The sequence below is a fragment of the Aptenodytes forsteri genome, unplaced genomic scaffold (assembly GCF_000699145.1).
Source record: "Aptenodytes forsteri isolate BGI_AS27 unplaced genomic scaffold, ASM69914v1 Scaffold92, whole genome shotgun sequence".
NCBI lineage: Eukaryota > Metazoa > Chordata > Aves > Sphenisciformes > Spheniscidae > Aptenodytes > Aptenodytes forsteri.
In genome coordinates, this window is record NW_008794581.1 from 3,104,898 (window position 1) to 3,130,780 (window position 25,883).

Genomic DNA, 25,883 nt, shown 5'->3' on the forward strand with positions numbered 1-25,883 from the left:
TTTCCCTGGGAAAGCGCGTCCTGGTGCACGGCCCTCTTCGCTGAACCCCCCTGTCGGTGGTTGTGGAGGGACCCTCCTGGACGACAGTTACTGCTTTGATATTGCCTGGTTTTTGTGGTTTTTGTTTTTTTTTTTAAACATGGCGGCTTGCTGACTTTTCTATACTTGGCCAGCGATCCCTCGTAAATTAGCTTTAAGATACTTCTGTTTTCACTGTTTGCCTCACATCCCTTTCCAAACGGCATTCGCACTCCTCTGCTAGCCGATTCCGGCTTTTTAGTGAGCTGCACATACATCACATGCCTTTTGTTTTAAAATTAAATGGTTGCTTGAAATTGGTTCTAGAAGAATAACTGAAATGCTGTTTGTTCTTAGGCGGCCCTACGACGCACGGACGTCATTCTGGAAGTAGGCCCGGGAACCGGGAACCTGACGGTGAAGATGTTAGAGAAAGTAAAAAAAGTGAGTGTGAATTTCCCCCCCACCTTCCCCAGCTCAAACCACATTGTGGCTTAGACTGTGGCAAGCAGAACGATCTTCATCCGCTTGATTCAAATAAGTAGAATTACTCTATGGAATATATTTCTTAACATTTGCATAACTCCAGTGGGTTTTTAGCTGTTCATGTAAATCTTGTACGGTTTTTATTAAACTATACTGCTGTTGTCCATTTACGTGGTAGGTCTTGCACGTTTTTGGGGAGGGGTGAAAGTGCATAGCCAAATAGGGAATTTTAAAGAATTATTTAAACCTGTAGCAATAGATACAGGGGTTTTTTACAATGGACATTTTAGTCCCAGTTAGGAGGAGTTGTATAAAGTTGCAAATATATACTTTGTTTTCAGGTTATTGCTTGTGAAATTGACCCCAGACTTGTTGGTGAACTTCAGAAGAGAGTCCAGGGCACGTAAGTATCAACTGTGGAGATAGTGAGCACTTAACGCAGTGAAGTTGCTGTGGCAAAAACTTTGGCGACATGCTCCTCTGAGGATAACCAACAGTGTATTTCCCCCCAGGTGTCTGGCAAACAAACTGGAAATCAAGGTTGGAGATATCTTGAAAACAGACTTACCATTCTTTGATGCATGCGTGGCTAACTTGCCTTACCAGGTATAGGCTAAACAACATGGCAAAACATTTTTTTTTTAAATGGTAATCGCCCAGAAATTTTAATAATGTTATTACTATTTTCCTCAGATTTCTTCACCTTTTGTTTTCAAGTTGTTGCTTCATAGACCTTTTTTCAGGTATGTGGAAGAACAGAGCTCTGTATTACCTGACAGAAAAAAAAAACAGTTTTAAAAATATTCCCAAATCAAATTTTTTTAGTTCTTAAATTCAGTTTGAGGGATCAGAGCCGCACCAAGATTTTTCTGTAATACGAAAACTGCCAGTGCCTGGAAATTAGTTTATGTCAGTGTATTAAGCATGAGGAGAAAATTCAGTCTTGGCATCAGTGAGTGTCCAGCTGATGAGAACAGGAGTTGCACCTCTTTACACTAGCATTATAACCAGTTGTTATTCCAGGGACAAGTAGGGCATCGTAGCATTTCAGATGCCTTCCTACCTTAGAAGGGAAGGGTGGAAAGGGTACGATCAAAGCCAAGACGCTGCCTGTTGTCTGGTCCAAAAATATAACTGCCCAGGTACTTCTGTGTGTTGCTCAGTATGTCAGCAGTTCTTGATTTCTCTCACTGAAGTGCTAATGTTAGTGACATCACTGGTCAATTTTTGGAGCTAGAGTTTGGATTTGAAGGACTCATCGTAGAATTATTCAAAATTATTTGTTAGTTGGGCACAAAACTCTGAGGCAAGCCTCTGTCTCTTTGATCCTGATCCATTTAGCAGTATAAAGAACAAAATTCTGTTGTAGCTTTAGGGAGATTCAGATGGTTTCACCAAGTTTTCTGTTTGGGTTTTTTTTTTTTAACACGCTCAGAGCTAATTAAGGCAGAGTTTGTTTATGAAAAACTTCTATTGCTTCTAAGCGCTGAGGCAAATCCTGTGTTTTCCAAGTGTGTTACCTGGGTTTTGACGTAAAAGTTGATTACTTAGAATTCATTTTCTCATTTCTGCTATTCTCAGGTGTGCAATACTTATGTTTCAAAGGGAATTTGCACTTCGTTTGGTTGCAAAACCAGGAACTAAACTATACTGCAGACTCTCTATTAATACTCAGTTATTGGCTCGAGTGGACCATCTGATGAAGGTACGTCATTCTGCGTTAGCTAACAGAGCTATCAAAGACAGAAGAACGTTTCTAGGAATGTGAGGATTTGCTGCTTATTCATTCACCTGCCTGACCTCTCCTGACTAACAGGTTGGAAAGAACAACTTCAGGCCTCCTCCCAAAGTTGAATCCAGCGTTGTCAGAATAGAGCCAAAGAACCCACCGCCACCTATCAATTTCCAGGTGAGCATCGCATACTGTAACAACGTGATAATACTTAATTTCATTTTTCTTCTCACTATTACTCAGTTCCATGTGCTGTTTTCACCAAGTACCAGCTATTCATTGGCATTTACGCAATTCCAAAATACTTACTCCTCTGTTGATCAGGCTTACGTTAGGACGTTACCTGAACGTGCCACCATCAATTCGGGTGCAGCTTTGTTTACAGTATTTCTGACAAGACTGAGGTACCACCTCCGTGTCAGTTGGAGAGTTGCTAGTAATAATGTCCCTTTCATCGTGGTTTGTATCTCCCAGAGACCATTCTGGCTGATGACTTTGTTGGTTATGATCGAAGGCGTATCTGTGGGAAGTCTTAATCTTCAGATGAGTGGGTATAATCTCAGAAGATAGATGTTACAGGATAGTATTCTTGAAGTTAATTTTTAAAATGCTTTGATCTTCAAGACTATCTCAGCTTTGCCCAAGGTTAGCCGGATTTTCTTCCAAGTGTCTGCCTTCTCAGCACATAAGATCTGGCCAATAGTGCCTAGGCATGAAAAAGAACAATTCAAAGGTTTTTGTGGGTGAAGTATTTTCTCCTCCATTTGTATTGCTTTGTCCAAGACAGGACTGGTTTTGTAATGTTTAGAAAGATATTTTCCTGAAAGATTTTTCTTTGTGTTCAGTATTGTTGTGAAATTTTCAGTAGTGACTGTTCTTGCTTGCAGTAGCTGTTCCTTTCTGTAAATTCTGAAATTTTTAATTTCAGGAGTGGGATGGTCTGGTAAGGATAGCCTTTGTTAGGAAAAACAAGACACTCTCTGCAGCATTTAAGTAAGTAGCTTCTATTAAAGGAAATCTTTTCAAAGTTTGAGAGTCCATCCAGTTAACCATTTTTTTTGTGCAAATGCATAGCAGTGTTGTATGCATGCGTACATGCTGGAGGATAAACCATGATGGAGGATTTACACTGAGGTCACAAGCTTTTTCTTTCAGAAGAAAACTAGGCAGCTGTTTAAAAAGAACAGCTCTGTGTAGCCGTTACAGTTTTTCTAGTAAAGATTAACAACCGATCAAGTAAAAAAAAAAACTAGTTAAAGCTCAATTTTCATTCTAAACTTGTATTTCTTTCAGGTCAAGTGCTGTAGAGCAGTTGCTGGATCATAATTACCGAATTCATTGTTCCTTACATAATACAGTAAGTTCCTTTTTAATATATTAAATTCTCTTTCGGTGTACTGTGACCTACATACTGACTTTTGTAAGAGTAAAAAATCAACATTGAAAAGCTTAACATGTTCAAGTTTTTCTGAGAGAGTTTGAGGGAGGGAGGAACTTACCTCTTTTCTTAGAGAAAAATCTAAAAGGGTCGTTAAATTACAGTGAAAAAGCTGAAAGCTGAGTATGTTATTAATGTATTGGCTGGACATGTCTCAAGGACTTTTACTCATCTAATAAGAATCTAATAACGCTTTTTGTGTCTGCTTAGCAGTACTGTTGTGATTCATTTATAGTGCACGAGCTGAGGTATAAAAATTCAGAAACAAGAATGGAAGAATACAATAATCCATACAAGAAAAAATACAATTTATTTCTATCACTTGAAGCAAGCTATTCTAAAAGGAGGAAAAGAATAGATGATTTAAATGAACCTTTTTCTATGCTATGAATAGAAAATGAATTTGTATCCTATTTTCCATTGACAGGAAATACCCGAAAACTTCAAAATTGGAGAGAAAATACAGACAGTCCTAAAAAATACAGGTTATTCTGAAAAACGAGCCCGTTCAATGGATATAGATGATTTCATTAGGTATTTTTTTTTTTCTCTTTATGCCTTCCTTTTACACTTCTTCAAATTGTATCTGCATCTGTACCTGTGTAGCACAGATTAGTATTGGGTTACACAGGAATAGTACTAACTCCGTTTTCCTCTCAATGCCAGACATTCCTTGCGTCCAGTCCTGAACATGAACAAGCATTTAAACCCTATATATATTTTAACTGCTGCTTATAGTATTGAGAAGCAACTAGCTAAAGATCCCTATTTCTGGTATTTGTCTACTAGACCCTTCTATGTCTCCTCCAAAAATAGCTTTAATAATGGAGTTGTTATTTTAATTTCCCTGGAGACTTACACAACCCTTCTCTGTCTGTCTTGAGGAGTAGGCCTTAGTCTATAGCATAATTTGGGTATTTGAGTAATTAACTGCTATATTCCGCTCTTACTTCTGGTCAGTTAATTTCAGTGGCAACGTGAATCCTCTCCTAATTTAAGATAAAAATTCCTAGCTGTTTCTCAGTGTCACAATTACTACAGCTACCGTTCTTTAAAAAAATGTAGTAAACCTGGTAGGATGCAATATAACTAACGGCGCTGAAAATACACCTGCATCTCTAAAATGGCAAATTTGCTAATAACTTCTAGTTTAATATTTGTAACAATTTTTCTATGGCAGTTGAATAGTGATGGCTGCTTTCATGCTATTTTCCTATGTTCTTTGCCAGCCAGCACGTCTTAGAAATGCCCTAAGCTGAAGTATAAATTAGTAGAAATTATAACGTAAATATCTCACTCTTTCAGACTGCTACATGGCTTCAATTCAGAAGGCATCCATTTCTCATAGACTCTGCTAGAAGAATGAAAGATGTTCTGTATTTTGTCACCGAAGTCATTACTTAAGCCAGAGTGACTGCAACTGGGACAAGCTCTTCTCACAAAAGCAATGAACAATACAGCGTACACACTCTGGTTCTTTTTAAAACCTTACATGCAATTTTATCACAGATAGTAGGCAAGAAGCTGCTGCTTTGTATTTTAAAGGCGATAAATTCTTTCATGACTGAAGTGAGATGCTGGACTTCCACATGACAGTGTATTTTTAAATATACCAAATAATATGGGTTGATGCTGCCATAATTGCAGTCTGTGTTCTCTGATCATGGACTTCACCTCAATATATTCTTGCACAATACTCAACAGTACAACCCACTAAGTCTGGTCTGGGCAACAAAAACAGTTGTAATCATTCCATTTGTTTGGGATTTTTTGTTTGTTTGTTTTAAAGTGTATTTAAACACCTTCTTTTGATTTGAAATGCCTGTCTCTTCCATTTGTCCTCTGGTCGCTACCCACATTCCAAGTCTGTTAGTAATCTGCTTCTCTTGGAGAAATCCCAGTAACTGTGTCTCAGAAATGAGTATTTATCTTGTGGGCTTGGTATCGTTTACAAAAACATTACCAAGGTACCTGAAACTAGCAGTGTCGTCTCCTTTACTCCCTCCTTATTGCCATCAAACCACTGTAGGAACCAGCAGAAAATTACCAAAGGGCCACTGCTCATAAGCATAGACAGAAGGGGTCTTTTTGTCAACTGTAAATTCAAACAGCTATTTTTATAAGAAAACTACTTCGCCCTTCAAAGTGAGGAGGAGTTTTAACATACACCAAAGCTTTCACTGAGTCTTGGAGCAATGCATGCCTGTGTCCTGACAGAAAGACTTCAACTGAAGTGTCTTAATAGGTTGGATTATAAATACATGTTATTAAAGACAAGGCAGAGTTTTCCCAAGGAAGTTTGCATTAATGCTGCATAGCGCCTGTCAAAAGAAAAAGCCAGTTTGGTCTGTCTCATGATTCAGGAAAACAGTAACTATTAACTCTGTAGCATTATGCAGCGGTGAAGGTGTGACTCCATGTATTAACTACCATAAGTCATTTTTTCATGTATAGCGTATCTTTTTCCTTAAGAGCACAGTAAGTGGAGAAGAGGCAAATTAGCGGAAGTTCCTCTAAGACAGAACTTCATTTTATACACATCCAATGTCAATTCTTCAAAAGTCACTGATTCAGAAACATGTACAGAAATATGTACTTCAATTTGCAGGCATCCTGAGAGTTTGTCCTGGAAAACAGAATTGCTCATTTATTTTATAATTTAATTATTCTAGTGCTGTTCCACTGCATATAGAGCCAGTTTATGAGTGAGGTAGGTAGCCACAGCAGTATGCGCAGACCAATACAGAAGGAACAAGTGCTGGAGATTTCTGTCACGCTTCCTAAATGCTTTCGTTTTACAGGACAGGAATCAAGATAACCTTGTCCGAGTCCTATTCAAGTAATTCCAGCCCATCACAGCAATGGGCTACAGGAATTCAAGTGCCGTAACCAGCCATATCAGTTTACCTTGATTCTCGCTGCTTCAGTATCGGTGTAGATCTGACCTTTACAGCAGGCTCTGTCACAAAGGCTGTCTCTTAACATTACCCCCGCAGTAGACACAATTTCAGCTTGCATCTGCGACTTGACAGGACACGTCATTTACAAGGCGTCGTAAAAAGCTGCTGAAATCTAACCGTCTCTGTCCTTCCTCTCCTCTTTGGTACCCGCTGTAAACGACAGCCTGGTTGTGGCTCTAGGCTTGCATGGAGGAATAGTAGGGAAGCCACTGTTTCTCATGTAGGATGTTTGAATCTTCAGAGGCTTTTTAGAAAGTAAGATTTCTTTAGAGCATCTTCAAAGAAATCCTCTGGTATTCTATGATAACCTGTACTATCACCTGCTAACAACAGCTGCTGCCTTCTATTTCATTGTTTTTTTCTTTTAACTGATGGACAATGTTATTAAGTGCTCAGAGATGTGTAATGTTTCTTTTAAGACCTGCTGCAAAAGTAAAGTCAGGACAGTGCTCTGGGGAACTTCTTCCTAGATGACAAATTTGTACAGAAGAGTTAGCTCCAGAGGCCTTTTCAAAAGTGTAACTCCGATATGCTTACAAAGCGAAACCCTTCCCAAAGCACAACAGAACTTTCATAGAAGTAAATTCTCATCTGTAATTCATTTAATAGCTTAATTTATTAAACACATTATGTAAAATCTACATTATTGTTTCAGTTTTCATGTTTACACACAGGATTTTTTTTTTTATTTTTAACCATGATGCGACAAGAGTTTCCCATAGCCTACCTTCCTATGGGAGATACAAACATTAAACACTACAAGAATTCCTGGCTCATTTAACTCTCTTTTCATTGCCTTCCCTTTATTTCCCTCCAGGCCTGGCACAAACAAACAGGCTTGTATTCCAAAAGTAATTTTTAAACAGTTCCAAGGGAAAGTCTGCTGATACGAACTCCTGGAAACAGGGAGAACTCCTAGAGAGGTCTACAATTCTTCATTTGACAAGAAGTTCTTACATGAAAGGTCAATCTTTTTTGGATACTGACTTGCAAAAATAACTTGAGTGCCACCACCTAAAAAGTGCTGATGCACATGGTGCCCTTCGTGAGAATTCAGGTACTTGTGGGATTTCTATTAGCGCTAGGTAGAGGTATTGTGCAAAATCCCCAAACGGTGCAATTTCACCCCACTTTTCAGCTGCTGGCACTGTACAAAGGGAAAAATAGGTATTAGCTACCTTTTTAAAGCAACAGAGCTACTCAAACTACCTGCAAACTACAGTTAATGTACATGTAAGTTTGTCATGCATCAAAAGCCAAATTTTAACAGTATGTGAAAGGCCAATATGTATGTATTTAGCTGGATCCCTGAACTTTGACAGTTATCCTATCCATACGCAGAGCTCGGATCGTACCTTTACTCTGACAGCATTATCACACCATACCACATACTGTATATCTGCATTATCCTAAGATACAACTCTCCTCAGTACTTAAACATTACCCTTTATTATACATCAACTAATTTATATTTTTGTTTTTTTGTTCTGTTTTTTCCTTTTTTTTTTTATTACAGAGAAAACGTTAGAATTATATAACCATTCTTTATGGTATTCAAATAAATCTAGATTCCAGATTTTTACAAGGAGGATGGAATGTCCAGCTGTTTGTCCACTCCTAACAGCTCTTGCAGTTCCTGTTCAAATGATATGGCACATCCTGTGAAATGAAACTAGCCACTAAAAAAAAAAAAGTCTCAAAACACATTAAAAACATACACACAATGAAAGTAATTTATATTGACAAATAAGGAATGTTGTTTATTAAGGCTGTGCTTCAGAGAGAGGATGGTTAGGGTTAAGTAGCCTTCATCAAGGCACAGAACGGGAAGAGGTAAGCACAGCTGTCTGTAGAAGAGAAGTTATGTACAACCACTAGTGAGGTGTGCATGCACGCAAACACAATTTAAAACTGCACAGCTGGTCTTTGTAATAAAACTGAACATAGTCGAAAGGAAATACTGTGACTTTTTAATGGCCACAGTTTTACTTCATTATTAAAAACATGGCAAATATTTCCAAACAATAAAATTCACAATTTGAATAAATGAAATATTTTAAACAAAGTGCTTCACAGATCTGAACCCTGCATGGTTGTGCTGTCTGGTCTAGAAGCATTTTGTAGACATCATAGGAGCATTTCACACAAAACTGAAAATGTCATTCAGGTGAATAAGAAACAGGACATTTCCACAGACATTTCTAATGTTTTTACACTTTCAAGTAGTTGAGTTCTTACGGCCACTGGGTTTTGTAACAAATGTGTGCTACAGCAGTACGGGTTCGTGGATTCCTTTAGCAGCAAGGGCCCATTTCAAAGGGCGCGTGGTCTTTTCGGGTTGATCTGTTTACTGGCCTGTTCCTCCTCTTGTAGAGCTGCCCGGAAAGATTTCACTTTATCTTTAATGGAAAAGAGACAATGAGTGCTGATGTGCTTGTGCTCAACACAGATCTTTAAACTAAGCCCTGATGCTCCACATCCTGGCCCTAATGTACGAGAAAGAACACTCCTCCACAAAAATAGCTGACGCTACAAACTACAGAAGGATTGAGATAAGCTTAAATTCAATACTCACCATACAAACAAGTTGCTTAGCAACTTAGTCCCTTCTTAGATGCTACCCGTCTCTAGGCAGGATAGGTTTGGAAGCCGCACAATTGCATTCCCAGCATGTAACCTGTTCACACTTAAATTCTGCTTCTAACTCAGAGTATAGGGAGATACACACTACATACATCCTTTTCCTTTCCAGCAGCTTCCAAGCCATCCTTAGAGGCATACAAAATTGTATTTAGGGTACAATCAGTCACTTCTGTACATTCTAAAACCGGCAGAGTAAATTCTACTCCCCCCTGTTTTTCTATGAATGTGAAAAGCACTGTGATTAAATTTGGAAGTTATTCACCATAAATAGATAAATGCATCATTCATTTGTTTCATCATAACTATAACAAGAATGGGAGAAACCTGAGAAAGGAAGCGTGGCAACCTTTCCTATTTCTGTCCCTGTCCCCCTCCATTCTCCAGTAATATGCCCAAGAATGGGAAGAAGGAAACCAAAATGACAGCATAAAGATGTCAGTCCCGGAGTGCCAGGAATAAAAGCCGAAATATTCAGTGACCGTTATCTGCCACGAGCAGAACACAGAAGATACTGGGAGAAAGAATTGTTGACTGTAAGTTCATCCCTCCTGTAAAGCTATACATGTGTCATGCTGCCTGTAAAGATGCAAGGATCTCTTAGATAGCCTTTACCTCCAGTACCTTGTTCCAAAAGCAGTATCTAATAAGTTTTCGAAGAACAGGGAGTCACCTAAACTGTGTTTTTTCACTGCTGGTGTCTCAAATAGTCTTCTGTCCATAAAAAGCCAACGAATGTACCTCCAATTCTTTGCTAAAAGTATACTGGTGCCAATGCATGCTTACAAGGCAAACAGGCCACATCTTACGTGCTTGATGTATTCTTCTAACTTACAGCAGATACTCAGACTGAGTAAAAAGTAAGATTTTATCTCATAAGGAGTTTTCTAACAGTGCTCAAAACCCCACCCCCGCCCCTCAGCACCCAGCCCCACCCTTGAATTTTTACCAGTATAGCATGTCTCCTGGAGTCCAAATAGTTACAGAAACTAAAATGAAAAATTCATCTCAATGAGGTACCAAGCTGACAAGCTGACTTTAGAGGACAAGTGCGAGAGTCAATTTTGGGCACTAAGAATTATCTGCAGTTTGTTTTTCAACAAAGAGAGGCTGACAAAATTCAGACAGAAAGGCTGCTGAAGAAAAAAGTAAGCTAGGAACCAAGCTACTCAGAGCTCAATGCCACTCTTAAGCACAGTCTTAAAAATGACAGCAGGCTCCCTGCTACACAACAGAATGCAACAGAGCAGGAACTGGGAGTTCCTACTACTTTTTCCTCATTGCATTACCTTCTTTTTTCATACGGTTCATTTGGATTTTCTTTTTCCTTCCTTTATTGTTTCGGAACAAAAGAAAAGAAAAGGAAAGTTGCATGACTGAGTTTATACTTCCTGGAGGTAAAGCAGAGATTTTTCCTTTAAACTAGGATGAACTGAGCACAGATGTGAACTTGCTCTTAGGCAACAGAATAAATGTTCCTTCCACAGGACATTTCAGGGCAGCATAAGGGGAAAAAAGACCCTAAAACATAACCACACTCTTTTTTTTTCTCCTCATTATTACTGCAAGTCCCCATGGCATATGAAAACACATTGCTAATAATGCACACAAAAGTGATTAAAAGCCATCTACCTCTAAGTTCGGTCAGAATATCAATTTTTTGCTCTAGAATTGCTTCAAGTTGGGTAGCGTAAGAATCCACATCATAGTCTACTTCTTCTGTCATCTCAAGAAGAGCTTTTTCATCTTCCAGCCATCTAATAGATTCCTAGATAAAAGTTAAAAAAAAACAACTAAATACATTAGCAAAGTTTCAAGACAAGTTTCAAGACAAAGAGATGAATTAGACCTTTTTGCAAGATGACCACACTTTTACTGTCTAGTCACCTCAATATAACAGATTTCAATCGTAAAATGAAACCTTATTCCGAATGCAGCAAAATTGAAACCTTGTTCCTAATTCAGCAAAACTGTGTGTTTTCTACATTGTTTCTTAATTCCAGTGGTCATACCAGCTACCCCAGTTCTCTTCAAATTCAGAACATTAGGCAGTTGTAAAGCTAAGAAACTCGGAGAACAGAACTTTATGTCATGGTTATGTCCCCTTAGGCAGGTATCAAACTTCGAAGTCAGGCTTTAATTTTAAGTATGGGCCGGTTGCCACTCACTATTTTAAGCTCACTATTGCATGAGCTAACTCCCCAGACAGATAAGAGTAGAGTAAAGGTTGGTTAAACCAGCTCTTAGACATCTTTGCACTCTGAATATTACCAAAAGAGAGGAAAAAAAAAGTCTTGCAGCAAAGAAGAATGCAACCAGCAGCTTAAAGCTTACAGAACCACGCAAAGCTGTGATCAGGAGAACTGATCCCATTGGAAATGCTTTGATTTAAAAAAAGAAAGCAGCTGACAGTTCTAGGCATGCTGGGCCTGAAATACTAAAATTCTTTCCCTCTGTGCTCAGTAGCCCAAGTAATATCGAAAGCATAGTCCAAACCCCGTGTATGTTTTTTGGCTTTCAGGACAGATGGAGCTCACATTGGGATAGAATTCATCTCATCTAATGTAAACTCGTACATCCAAGACACAAAGGAAGACTAACACCTCTAGAGCACGATTCATTCCATTGATCTATTTGAGATGTTTTTGTTAGGAAAGGATGTTTTGTATCAGCAGCTTCCAGGAGAAAGCTGACAGAAGACAACTTCTGCCTGGTACAGCTGGTAGATTTCGTATTGGTGCAGACCACCTCCACCCACAGCATAAACTAACAATCCATGCTGTGAACGAAGGGAGCTGAGGCTCGGACACATTTCCTTCCAGTGACAGCTGGGAGGAGCAGTAATCTCCAGCAGAAGGCCAGATGGACACACAGAGGTAGTAACATCTTACACTAATGCAGCTTGTCTCTCCAGAAGTCGCAAGCGTTAGGACACAGCTACGGCATACGGCATATAACTTTCACACTTCCGCGTGTTTTACTTCAGGGTTAGTGTTTCATAATAACTAAACCTATACATCTGTTGTAAAATGTGTTGTTTAGCATCCTACTGTATTATGAACACACATCAATGTTCCACTAAGTTAGATACCTAAACTGAGGAGATGTGTGTATTCCCTACAGGTTTAATGCTCTGCTGTTCTCTTGCAGCAGACGTGCCAAACGGACAGCCTGCCTGAAGACTCATAAGGTTATGAACAGAATCAACTCACATTTCCTTCTGAAAACTAGTAACTCATACTTATTACTACAATTTATTTTGTGAATGTTAAAGACTCCGTGGCGCTGACCAGCATTACACTGCATGGGTAGTATTCCTTCCAAAGACCCTGACTAATAGCAAGTGGAAACCTTTATGTTTCTGTAAAAAGAGAGAGGCAGTTAGAGATGTGTCTCTTCTGGATCTCAGTATCTCAGAGGGAGATGTCACAAAAGGATACTCAGATGAGCTACCTGGAGGGAGTACTGCAGCATCTTAGAGGGAGATGACCAAACAGAAATGGTGCTGATAGAGACGTTACTATTAATTGCCAGCTCTGGCATAGGAATACTGGCATAGGTTAGACAGTGAAATTGAAAATTTCAAGACCAATCTGAATTAACTCCCTGCAACTAAAAAAAACCCACAGTCACTAATGCTGGAAAAGGACCACAACAGAAGATATAGTGAATAGTAAAAATAGTAAAAAGAAAACAGCAACTTTCTTATGACAAACACAGTCTGTTTAGGAATGTTTGTTGAGAAGAAAAGGAAAATTTTACTAAATTTCTGGGATGATGTAGAAATAGGCTTCTCTCTCATTAGGGGAACAAAGATTAGCGGTTATGGAGTCTGTCCCTCTTTTTTTGCTACAGTGGGCTTAGCATAATAAAACAATTTAGAAATCTCTGACAGCCACGGAATGACCAGATGATATCCTACATCTTCAAGAGTATGCAGTTTCATTGCAAAAACCTGAATTCCTGTATTAGGATAAAACAAAGTAGAGCTCCATCTTTTACCTGGAAGACAGCCCTGTGGTCTTCTACTACTTGCTCTTCCATTTCTACCATTTGTGACACAGCTTCATGGAAAGTAAACAACTGTGGAGAAACTTCCTCTTCCTAAAAACAATAGTTAAGCTTGTTAGTCTGGAAAGAACTGTGGCTACAGGAAATATATTGAATGTGATCCATCTCGTCACAGAACACAAAACGAAATATGCAGAAGGCAGAACCTGTCAAAAATAGAATTTAGTACTTCTAACAAGAAAATCTCCAGAAATGAGCAGAGAGGGCAATAAATTCAAAATGTTCACAGAGTTAAATTTAATTCATATTCACTAAAAATTTCCAGCCACTAATCCTAGTGAATACTGGAAAACATTCCAGTATGGAATATTCCACATTAAAAAAACAAGTTAAAGTAGTGGGAAGAGGAAGTCACAAGGGAAGAATGCTAATTTCTAGTAGGTTTTAAGGCCTACAGAAAACTCTGGTTTTCTGTCAGGGCTTTTTGTTATGCATATCGCAACTGTCAGACAACAATTTTCAAAAAAAGAGAACAGCAATTACATTCAATACATTTCAGGAAGTCAAAATTAAATTAATCCTTTGGAAAAAAAAGAGGAATGAATGTAAAGTGAGAAATCTAAAACGTACATAGTGATTAATACATTAGAAGAATGCACAACATGGATTTACAAACTGGAGCAAACAGGGCTTCTTTAGAAATGAATAGTTAACAAAGGGGAAAGCGCTAGGTAGACTAATTAATGTTTTAGCAAGACAGTATAGTTCCTTATACAATGCCTTTGAAATCTTTTTTAAAACATATTGTAAAGCTTAATTTAGTTCCACATAAACAATGAAAAAGTATGATGTGAAAGGATATCAGGCTGGAAGGACTGTCCAGTGGGAAGCTTTAGGAATCACTAGCATATTCTTAGAAAATAGTCCTGGAAGAAGAGCCAGTTACTAAAAAGAGAAATACAGCAGATGCCATGAAGAGGTATCTGAGAAGGCAGAGCCTCTTGCGAAAAATACATTCATAGTAAGGATTTTTCTTTTCTATCTTTCATCAGCATTTTCACAAATCGAGTTTCAATCCCTGTTTAACATTTCAGGAACGAGGACTAGAGCTGATAATCAGTAATGAGGGGAAAATGCCCTTTAGAAGATGCCTCTCAGCTCCCCACTCCTGCAGCCCAGGGAGACATGCTGGGAACATGACGGGGCTCTCTCTGAAACAGTGCACTGGGGTTTTACCCCATGAAAATCAGGATGTCGGGAGGAGGAATGATGGGTAGTCAGATTTCTAAATGCAGAGAAAGGCAAACTCACTTGAAATGCGTGTGGCATGCAGGGAAAATAATGCTCAAAAACACAAGAGTGTTAAATAAAACAGATGAGTGTCCCAAGATACTTCTAATTGCCTAAAAAAATAGGAAGCTATGCTAGAAGAATGCACACTAAAGAACGCCAGAGCCTAGAGTGGACCCTGACTAGACATTAAAAGCCCTAATCAGCAAGGAAGATAAAGAAAAGTAAAACATTCCCCTCTCAGCCTTCAAGAAACGTTTTTGTTTTGGGGTTTTTTTGCATGGGAATGAACATAGCACCATAAAGTGAAAAGGTGAAGAGGCATGCTGTAGTTACTTAATGATCTTGCTAACAGGCTATAAATACACATTACTCTGGATTTGTTCTACCACTGTATTAATCATCATCTATTTCCATGTAATGCTGTAAACCACTCACGTTTTGTTCACAAAGCAGTTTGAGATCATCCCTCTGAGGAGAGCTCCCTACACCCCACTGTGTTTCCAAGTCATCGATCTGATTGGGAGTGTGGTGTATAATGGGACGGATATCTCCTGCGGCACTAGGATCGACCGTCAGCTCCTTCACCCTATGAGCAGAAAATGTTTCATCTGTGAATTAGTAACTTCCTGTGCAGAAGAGTCACAACCAAAAATAAAGCTCTATGGGTTTAAGCACAATTAATTCATTTAATAAGGATGATGATGTCAGCTTCACAAATTTAATGTACTTTCAGTGACAAAAAGATGTTAGCCCAACTCCTAAAAAGCATGGACCATTGAATTTCAACTACTTGCAGGTGGATTACAGTCCATCTTCTAGCAAGAGGCATTTTCTGATTGAAATCTTGCTACTCATTAACGGTTAAGAGGGCAAAAATCTCCAAACCCTCAATATTTACTCCTTAACAATGAGTAATATTTGAAAGAAAAGTTAATTCAGCATCCTAAACCTGACTATCTATCTTTTCCTGTGCACACAATTGTGCTTTAAAAAAAGTTAGTCAACCAGCACCCCACTAGCTGTTATAACAAATCCACGAAGAATTCTGAAGAAAATAATAATTTGCAACCAAGTATCTCAGAGAATGAACAGATCCTTTAATTAAGATAATTTCAAAGGTGAAAATATCATATTAAAATGTTAGTCTCTTGCAGCATGAAAATAGTTTAAAAGATTGATAATGATTCTGTCAAAGAAAAAAGCCCATTTAAAAGCAAGTTTATGAAACAGACACATGAAAGTCTACAAGTATAGCAAGTTTTAGAACATATTCTTCATTTTTTTAAAGGGAAAAATGTTTTTTCAAGTAGCACTTATTTACTACAATGGAAACTATGTCATTCATCTTCAGAGCAATGAAAAGTTTTTAAAATAGGTATGTATGAAAATTGTTTTCTTTTTTAATTAGAGATATTCAGATTATTCTAAACACAAACTTGTCAGATTTGGTACACTAAATGTACAAAGGTGACATCACCATTTTTTAAAATATGTATGAAGGAAACTAGCAAGCCTGGATACAGAGTGTGGATGTTTAAGGAGGGTGAACAAAATACTGGGAAGATGATTGCAGATCATGCAGAACCATCACCTGCCAAACAAAATAAAAACAAAGTATGTGTGACTCAAGGCAAGGGGACTAATGAAAGGCTGGTCTGTAAAATTGGATAGCCAAAAAGAAAACTTAAAAATAAAGATTCCATGTATAGAATGAAGTAGACCTGGTGACTGAAGGAGAAAAGTCGTCATACTCATAGGAAGGAGAGAGATCAGAGCGACTGCCACTACCCTGTGAGAAGGGAATGTCCGAAGGACTAATTCCAAATTCCTTTACTCTGCAGCAGCAAAATACAGCAGCAAATTAAAAGAAAATGTTCTTATAAACACAGTTAAAATGACAACTCTTTGTTTAGCATACTTCTTTAATAGTTTAACTATAAAATTATTTTTATATTAAAATACAAGTGTGCCAACATATTGAAACCTTCTGCAAACAGAGTTACAGATCACTAACAAAACTGAACAAAACCAGTGCTGCTAATTTGCAAGGGACTATAATAGCAGTGTTTTCAGAAGAGTAATTCCAGATTTCAGTTCGTGCAGTTAATAAAATTTGCTCTACATTCAACATTCCACTAAACGGCTCCTTTTAAAATATCAAACCACTACAGCTACAAAACTTTAAATTCTATTCTGCCCCCTGTCTTACACTGCACATACACTGGTGTCCAGCACCTAAAAACTAATTGTACTATGAAAATGATATATTGCTAAAAAAAACTAAAATACTACACAAAATACATGAAGCAACTTTACAGTGACAGGATTCTACTCCATAACAACATACAAATTTAACACCAAGGGGAAGAAACAGTTTCAGCGCAACTATTTAGTATACTAGAAATAGGCGTTTAATTAGTTTTGCAGTGTCTTTTTCTGGAGTCACTTCAGCAACGCGTATTCTGTAAGGGGTAAAAGATCCAACAAGTCTTGATGAATGTGCAAGATCCTTCGTTACGTTGCTGTAAGCAGGGGAGCAGATGCCTCCTTCTCACCAGGAAGGAGACCACGCAGACTGGTCCAAGCCAGGCAGATTTTCTGCTAGCTCCCTTGATCCAGACACAGACACACTCGGATATCGAGAGGAGCGGGCGGTAAGCTTTCCTAGCAGCCCTTTGTGTCCAATTAGCGACTGGCCAGGGTGCCCAGCCAAGCAGGAGCAGACGTGGTTCTGCCCTACCCTTCACTGGGGCAAGCAGGCCAAACCTGGGTTTCTGATGGCCGAGAGGCTGTTTGCCTCCTTTGTTCTTTGCAGTAAAGCATGGGGGGGTCTCTAGGTCACAGGTCTGACTGCAAGGACACGCAGGACCTGATCACTCCATCTCCACAGACGCTAAACGGAGGAGAGCTGCAGCAGGGGAAGGCACCTTTCACACTCTCTGAAGAGAGACAAACACTTTCAGAGAGTAGTACAGGCCTCAGAGGTGCTGCATCAGCCTCTGGAGGTGCTAATTTCTCTATACTGATTAGAGAGAGAGAGAGAGAGAGATATTATATATATAAACCGTTGGATTAACTGACTCTTTACTTAGGGGGTCTCAGGTATTTGCCTGAAGTTGGGAAGTATAAAATTTCATATATATGTATGAAACAGACTGGCAACTGCATGCAATTCCACCAAGGGGATGAAAAAAACCCCACATTGCAGAAAGGTATTTCAGCTAACACCCCAGGGAATCACCATGAATACTGACTACCCCTAATGCGAGACATGGTGCCTCCAGAGCAGGGCCAAAACTAACAGGGGCATCTCCCACATTCCTTGCAATCCACATTATCCATCCCTGGATAATGGCTTAAATGTAGTTTCTATTGATTACATTGTAATGGTTGTAAAAAGTGACAATTTAAATTAAATGTGAGCCTGGATCAGTAATCTGGTTTTAAACTTATTAAGAAATGCAAGTACGATAAAATTATTCAAGTAGCTAAAATAATTATACATCATCGAACAACAGCATTCCAAATGTCAGTGGTCAACAGCCGGTATAGCTATAAGCAATAACATTTTCCATACCTATTTGCATATCTCAACGTATTTAGAGTGTTTTCACATGATGCCATCCCTGGTGAAATTGTAGCGATCTGGAGAAAACAAGCCACACGTTAATAAATCACTTTGTACAGATGAAAGGGTAGATTAATTCAAATTAACTTTATTTTTTTAATCTCCAGTTTCATTTGAGATCTTCTACAAAAACTGTCTACTATGTACAGCTGTCCTTACACAATGACATTTCAAGGAGAGAGATGTCAAGCCAAAGCTTCAATTTAATTTTTTTAACCATACCTGGAACATTAAGAATTCGTAAAATTTCAGTCAATTTCCCGCATCTCACTGTCTTGGTAACATAATATGTAAATGCAAAACTCTTAACTGAAAAAACAAAGACTTCTCAAAAAAGGAAATATGAAACTCAGTAGAAAGTAAGTCTAATATATCCTGTAAACAATTACCAGATTATTTTTTTAATATATCTTTGTAGGCTCCATTCAAGCAGACTGTATACTGATTTGGGAGATCTATTTTGGCCACAGTCCAAAACCGTACTTGATAATCTTAAGGATAAGCATGTGTTTAACTATTTTTGTAAGTAAAGATTATTTTTTTTCTCAGAAGTTATCTGTAAATAATACTTGATAGCTAACTTATTATCAAACGTATCTGGAATCTGTAAGTCTTTCCTTTTCCAGTTAAACAAAATACCCTGAAGATCTCACCTTCTTTTCAGCACTCAGCAAAAATAATAACTGTGATCAGGCAACAGTGGCATCATTATTTGTCCTAGCTTCTCTCAGTAGTCCAATTTTTTCATCCATGCTCCTTTCAGGAGAGCCATAAAGGCACTACCCAGGACAAACACCTCTATGATCCTACACGCTAACATTTTTTGTGGTAGCACAGCATCAGGAGACTGAAACTGATGAAGATTAGATAATCCTGGTCTTCTCTTTCATCCTGCTGCTGACATTACCGTACAAAAGCACAGGTAGTCATCCTGAGAGGAATTTCTCCTACTGGGGAGAAAGGAAAAATATGTGGTGGGAGGGGATTAGAAAGTCTAAAGAGCCTGCTACCATACAGACTTAAGTTTAAACCTCTAATACTGGTACACATCAGTTACTAATGTAAACAACAAGTGTAGATTTAAAAAGATCGTATGGTTGCATGTATCTTTATAAAGTGTTCTGGGTGCTAATTAAAAAAACCCTACAAGTTCCTAAAATCCTTCCAAACTCATTTAACATGAACGGTGCGTGCATCTCTTCCATCAGTTACATTTTCAGAGTGCACCACTACCGTAACACCAGGGGACTGCTCCAACGTTTTGAAGTGTATAAGGTACAGCTGCTACAGGGAAGTGCTACTGTAGGTGCCGTCAGCTGTGTGGATACTCCATTCAGGCCACAAGAACCCATGCACAAGCGACAGTCTGTTGAATACAAATGTCCACTACATCACATGTCCTCATGCCCCACAAGCCCAGCCCAGGCAGGACAGGAGGACTCCGACCTCTCTGTTGCTCGCTTCCTCATTCGTAATTTCAAATGACGATGGAAAAAGCTGCACTATTTATGGACAGGAATATCTTTAAGACCCGTAATTACCATTCTTCCCATTTCAAATGCGTCTACATTGCTTATAAGCCTTCACAGTGGGATCAATGGCCCTTTTGGGACACTGAAGTCTGCGTGTTCCTACTCCCACCCTGGAGGGCTGAAGGGTCTGGCACTTCAGCTATGACTGCAGCACATCAAGGATGCAGCACGTCAAGGATATAGCACTGGTTAAAAAATGAGACTATTCTATGTAGCTACCTTGCAAATTTCAAATGATGATACGTTATCCTACTATGTAGTTCTTCAAAAACAACTTTAAATGGTCCTTAAATAGTTTCAAAATTTGCAATGACTAATAAAGTTCAAAACAACCTATTTATGCCGACTGTATGTTTCTGGATTTCTTCAGAATGAAGCAGATCCTAGCCATAACTGTCCACGTTATAAAGTTATTTTCAAAATATTTTTCTGAAATTTAAAAAAAGGGAAGTTTCCAAACCATAGTTTAACCTTATATACAGAAGAGAATGCTCTATCCCTAAAATGTAACTTTTAAAATTGCAACAGGAATTCCATAAACAATAAAAGGAAAAGTCAAATAAAAATGAAGTGTAGAAATTACCAAACAAATGTGACTCAAATATCCCACTTACAGATTAGTATGTCAGAAAGCAAGCGGAAAAGGCCCAGCAGGTATTTTATACTAGGACATTTCAAGAATCTCTTAGAAGGTTAAAATCACAAGCTTTTACTACATCATTTTATATGCATTCCATAATGAAAAGCACCACATATTCGCAAAATGTCTTGCTCTCTAACACCACATTAGAACACTGGATCAAATCTTTGTCTTGTTGAGGAATCCCTTGACAATAAATGCCTCTTCATTGACAAGCAAAAACAGCATCTTAAAAGAGGTCTTACACGTTCAATAAATAATGTTTTCCAATTGAATAATATTTCTATGTTGCGAACTCATTAATTTATTTTGCCTGTAGCAGGCTAAAATATTTTGGAAGAAATACTATCATGATCTACATGTTACCTTGTGACAGTTATAACAGTTGTAACTAAAAAGTTCTTTTATGCTTTAATTTACTTCACATAAAGTAGCACTTCTAGAGAACATAGCAGTGATCTATACAGTCTACTGTAGAAACATGAAAGGAAACTACTCATTATTAAACTATTTTTGCAATCATTTTTAGAAGTTTGAAGCACCACGGTTAATTACATGGCTCTGCTGCAAACCAGCAGTCAGCACACCTCCAGGATAACTACTCTTTTAGTTTAATAAAATATTGTTCAACTTTAGCTATCACAAACCATAATGACTTGCCCTTTTCTTTTCCTGTAAATCTCATCAGTAAAATTTTGCCAGTGTATGATAAAAATCTACACATGAACATGCTTACAAACCGGGCGCACCCTGCCAAGGAGCCAACTGTAAATACCACACAGGAAGGCTGAATAAATTGTCTTTATAAAAGAGGCAAAGGAAGACCCAGAAGAGGGGTAAAGCTGATGATCATTATCCACTATTCCCACCACTTGGCCACTGGAGTGCAAATCTCCTCTCCTCTTTCCAGGGAACTGGAGAAGACTGGGAGTAATTCCAGGCTAAGGTGTCTCCTACACCTCCCTCAATTCAATACATGCTGTTCAGAAACCTGTCAGATCTCTAGAGAGGCAGCTTTATTCTTCAGTTATTGCAGGAACAAGTGCTGCAAATGCGACAGCTCAATTCAAACAACCGTAAAGATGCACTGTAGGTTTCTTTTCTTTCCCTACTTCCTTTCAACTATAATTCAGAATAAGCCACCATCACCCAAGTGTTCTTCTTCCCATATCAGTATCTCAAGAAAAAACTTTGCTGATGAAATTCTTGGTAAAAATTACATGTGAACAAACACTAAAACCAGAATTTTCACACATTTAAATGGTAAAAAATGTTACGACAACTCTATGATAAGAGTAATAATTAAATAGAAAAGCTTCACCAGAACAAAGACAACTAGTTAGCACTTTAAGGAGGTAAGAGTGATGGTGAGAACTTCATGAAATATTCACAAATGTTAATTATTCTAGGTACAGAGAGTAATTTCCAACAGGCTAACTTTCCAAACCTTCTTCAGCAGTGTGGATAACACTAGCTACAGATGCACAGTTTAGCTTTCTGATCCTGCATAGGATTTATGAAGTTATGTCTCAGTGGAAAGAAAACAATCCTGTCCTTTCATCAGAAAACTGAAGGAGAAAAAAAGATTAATAAAAAATGCTATTTTACCACTATTTTCAAATTAGAACCATACCTAATAGCTAAAGGGAAGACTAGGCTGCCCTAACACCATGGTTTTCATGTTGTGGTCTGCAGAATTCTCTGGCCTCTAGACTAATTAATTCCAAGGAGAATGTCAAAAGTAACGAACACAAACAAGCCTAGCAATCCGTGTCCACTGCGGAGAGTTTGCATTTCCATAAATAGAAATGTTAAGGATGCACAAATAAAACGACTGGGCATCAGTGCTTTTATCTGTCCTTTCCACCATCTGACAGAATAATTCTGGTTTTCAGACTGATGCAAATGCACATTTATACAATACACAACTATTCATCCCATCTATCCAAACTACTTCCCCCCTCAACAGCCTAGAGCATATTCTGATGCCTTTGATACCAACTTTATATTTGTCTGTCATTTAAAAATCGTAACTCACCACTGTACTTCCAGCCTACACCACCTTTTCCAAAATTGAGTCAACAAACAATACTCTCACATAATTAAGACATTATTAAAAATAAACAAACAAAAAACCAAACTTCTCAAGCTATAAGTGTTTCTAGCTAGGTGCATAGCTACAAAACTAGAACAAGCCATAAGAAAGGCCAATAAAAGGTGAGAAGGGAGCAAGTTATCTGAAATGTCTCTGCTGAAAGTCTCACTCCACATATAGTGTCAGTTAGTGGATAAACTTAAGTCCAACACATTGCCAGTAGCAAGTGACCAATTTTAAACATAAAAGCCTAAATTCCCAGCATCTTTTCTCTTTGCAATTGTTAGAACAGTTAACCAAACCAACTTACCATACAGGTACGGGAGTTTTCTCCTATGAATGAATCTCTTAGCACCTGAGTAAGTTTACTTGCTCTGAAGGGTGTATGAGGTTTATTTCGGCCTAAGGCTCTAATGCACTCCTGAAAGAACAAACAGGTTTATGCATTTTTCTTTAAGATGGGTTGAATAAATATAATACAAATGCAATTCAAAATCAGAAAATACATGCCTTAGTTATGTTGCTGTCCCCTAAAATATCATTAAAATTTACCATTAAAGCTTGGATTCAAGAAGTGTTAGGCTTTTACCTCTCATTAAGTTCAGTAGAGAGGCAGGAACTTAAAAAGGACTTACGAGCCTAAAAACTTTCTGAATCTCATCCAAAACATTTACAACTATTGTTATACAACAACAACAACAACAAAAACCAACCCAAAAAATCAATGTTGATGTTAAATGTCCAGACTAACAATTATTCCTGATTATCAGCTGCAAAAGCCTGAATGATTTACAACCTCCGCCAGCAGAAGCAGTGTGGACAGGGACATGTCTTAACTCTATCAATTAAAAGCAGTAGCTTTGATTCTGGCTCTACCACTAACTTTCTTTACAGCTCAGAAGAAAACAAACTTTCTGAAAGCTTCCACAGATCACAAACCTAGTAAGCATAGCTCTCTATTGATGTACTCAATATTGGAAGACACTTGAAAATGTAAGTCTATTCCTGTTTTAAAATATTCTTCATGTGAAAAAACAGGAATAAGGTCTCCTCTTTTACTCACAAGGGTATGGGGCTAAACTAGTATTTGCAATTGGTTGGAGATTTCCGTGAGAAATACTGTACAGATGTAAATACTATGAAATTACTATAGAAGTTACAGCAGCAACTAAGTACAACAGTGCAAACCAAGATCGCACTAATCTAAACATCACTTCTGCCCACTCAGAGTTCTAACATCAGCTAATAAATTACTTCTTACACAAAGAAAGTTTAAATTTAGATTTCCGTGGTGGTGTTGTCATCGTCATATTTTGATCATTAATTCCAGTTTCTGCCTTTGCCTTAATACTTTGTGTACAGGCATCTCTTCAGATGCATGGCTTCCTTGGTACAGTTTTAACACGTCCACACACAGAACTTCTTCAAACAACCATACTTCAAAAGCTTTTCAAATTACAGCTTTGCTTTTAGCAGCACTAACAGATGGAATGGCTTTTGTGTTACATGGATAGTTCTACATGGATAGCTAATCCTCCAGCTGCAGCCATATCCTTGTGGCCTTTTGAAATTTCCTAGAAACAGCTTCTTCCAAAAGCCAGGCTAGAAACTGTGGGATGATAATCCAAGAAAGCATTGCAACTATCAAACAGCATAAAACAGAACTAAAAACGGGCTCAGAATATAACTGCCATGATACAGAACAGAACAAACACAAGGGCAAGTTGCCTTTAACTAAAGTGATTATTTAAAACACTCACCAGCTGAATTTTATAGAATGGACACAGCTCAGATAAACAGAAAGACTGAAGCTTGTTGAATGTGAATTTCACATGCAAATGCTAAAAAGGACTCAATAACTTATAGGTGAGCAAGGCAGTGCATTCCTTGAATTTTTTGAATTTGTACATTAATACTACACTTACATAAGGAGAAAAGCAGATTAGACAGGAAGAGGGGCAACAGATTTTCAACAAGTGACATTACAAACTAAAAACAGTAACGAATGTGTATGTTGAATTACTGATATGGCAACCAAGAAGTTTAATTAAGATATTTTAATTTACTATAATGATTTTTAGTTTGCTTACTCCTGAAAAATTAAAATTGGATTATCTCTTATTAGTAAAAGGATTATAGGAGGACACTGCCAGCTTCTAAATTAATGGAGTTTTTAACTACTTTTGCTTTTCATCACAGCTCAGAAAACCAGGTAACAAAACGACAACACTACTTCCATGTAGAGACATTACAGAAATAACTTCCTGTACCAAAAATCTGAACAGGTTAAGACAAGACTGATATGCAGATGCAAATAGCAAATCTTGGATTAGCACCAAAATCCACTCCTCAGAACACACTAGTTTAATTCAAACTTCACAGTAACTTCAAGGGTCTTGAATACAAATGGAAAAAGCTGTGTAATGTTTTTGGGGATAGATGAAAAATGGAAAACTAACATATCATTAAGAAACATATCTTCTTGTACTGCTATTTAGACATCTGCAAGACCTCCACTTATTTTTATTTCCCCTTCCCCATGTAATTTAGATCACACTAGTACAGCAGCAGCAGAACCTTTCACTATAACTAAAAAGACAAGTTGTATGAAAATGAACTAAGTATGCTGTATGGGTATTGCACTGAAGGCACTAGCCAGTACAAAACACGTAAACTGGAAAAAAACCCACAACCTAAAACCAAACCAGCTTCATTCAATTACATTTGGAAACAAGTGATAACAACAACACAATGTTGCTTGCATTGTTTACTTTGATAATAAATCAAAACAGGCCACAGTTTTGGAACCACTGCTTCCAATTTTTCAACATGCCATACAATTTTGTAATGACACATTACATGTTACAGTTTTGTGGTGTTTTGTGAGATCTGCTTCGAGTCAGATACAAGTGTTCTCCCAATTTTATACTGGGGATGAAAAAGTAAGCACAGTGATTTTTGGGTTCAGATTCTTTATATAAAACCACAGTGCTGGTGCTGACAGTAGTAAACCTAAGCAAAACTAACCAAAAACAGAGATAAGTTCTGAGACATTCAGAACTACTGTTTCCTGAGTTGAGACCAAAAAATTACTTTCCCTATTTAGACAGAACCTCTTTTGAGCATTATAAAACAAACAAAAAAAAGGCATATGAATATTTAAATAATACTTCTTAGCTCTCTTGATGTGCCCTGGATTAATGTGTAAAAAACTGTAAAGTGACTGTATCAGACAATTTGCTATAAAGAACAGTAGTCAAAAATGGATTCCAACTTTCAAGGGTTATTTTAATCTATTTGTTAGTTCTTTCTGGATATGTTGCTGTTGTGTTGCTTTAGTGAATTAATAAGCAGCAGTAAATAAATATGTCATAAAGGTAACTTTTTTTTTTTTTTTTTTTTAAGAAAAA

The 25,883-nt window shown here is 37.8% G+C and overlaps 2 protein-coding genes across 2 annotated transcripts in view; one reads left to right on the forward strand and one right to left on the reverse strand.

Moving 5' to 3' along the window:
* Window positions 1-5,486, forward strand: part of DIMT1 (DIM1 dimethyladenosine transferase 1 homolog) — a 6,792-nt gene extending 1,306 nt beyond the window's left edge. The window contains exons 4-13 of the mRNA XM_009272547.1: window positions 376-462; window positions 846-907; window positions 1,017-1,110; window positions 1,198-1,247; window positions 2,086-2,209; window positions 2,321-2,413; window positions 3,165-3,229; window positions 3,530-3,593; window positions 4,102-4,208; window positions 4,980-5,486. Coding sequence (XP_009270822.1) covers window positions 376-462; window positions 846-907; window positions 1,017-1,110; window positions 1,198-1,247; window positions 2,086-2,209; window positions 2,321-2,413; window positions 3,165-3,229; window positions 3,530-3,593; window positions 4,102-4,208; window positions 4,980-5,022 — 789 coding nt within the window. The 3' untranslated portion in view covers window positions 5,023-5,486. The remainder of the gene's footprint in view (window positions 1-375; window positions 463-845; window positions 908-1,016; window positions 1,111-1,197; window positions 1,248-2,085; window positions 2,210-2,320; window positions 2,414-3,164; window positions 3,230-3,529; window positions 3,594-4,101; window positions 4,209-4,979) is intronic.
* Window positions 5,487-7,231: 1,745 nt separating this feature from the next.
* The window catches only part of KIF2A (kinesin family member 2A), a 36,457-nt gene continuing 17,805 nt past the window's right edge, over window positions 7,232-25,883 (reverse strand). The window contains exons 14-19 of the mRNA XM_009272499.2: window positions 22,784-22,894; window positions 18,156-18,223; window positions 15,014-15,164; window positions 13,277-13,378; window positions 10,907-11,042; window positions 7,232-9,033 (exon numbers count right to left, since the gene is read on the reverse strand). Coding sequence (XP_009270774.1) covers window positions 8,948-9,033; window positions 10,907-11,042; window positions 13,277-13,378; window positions 15,014-15,164; window positions 18,156-18,223; window positions 22,784-22,894 — 654 coding nt within the window. The 3' untranslated portion in view covers window positions 7,232-8,947. The remainder of the gene's footprint in view (window positions 9,034-10,906; window positions 11,043-13,276; window positions 13,379-15,013; window positions 15,165-18,155; window positions 18,224-22,783; window positions 22,895-25,883) is intronic.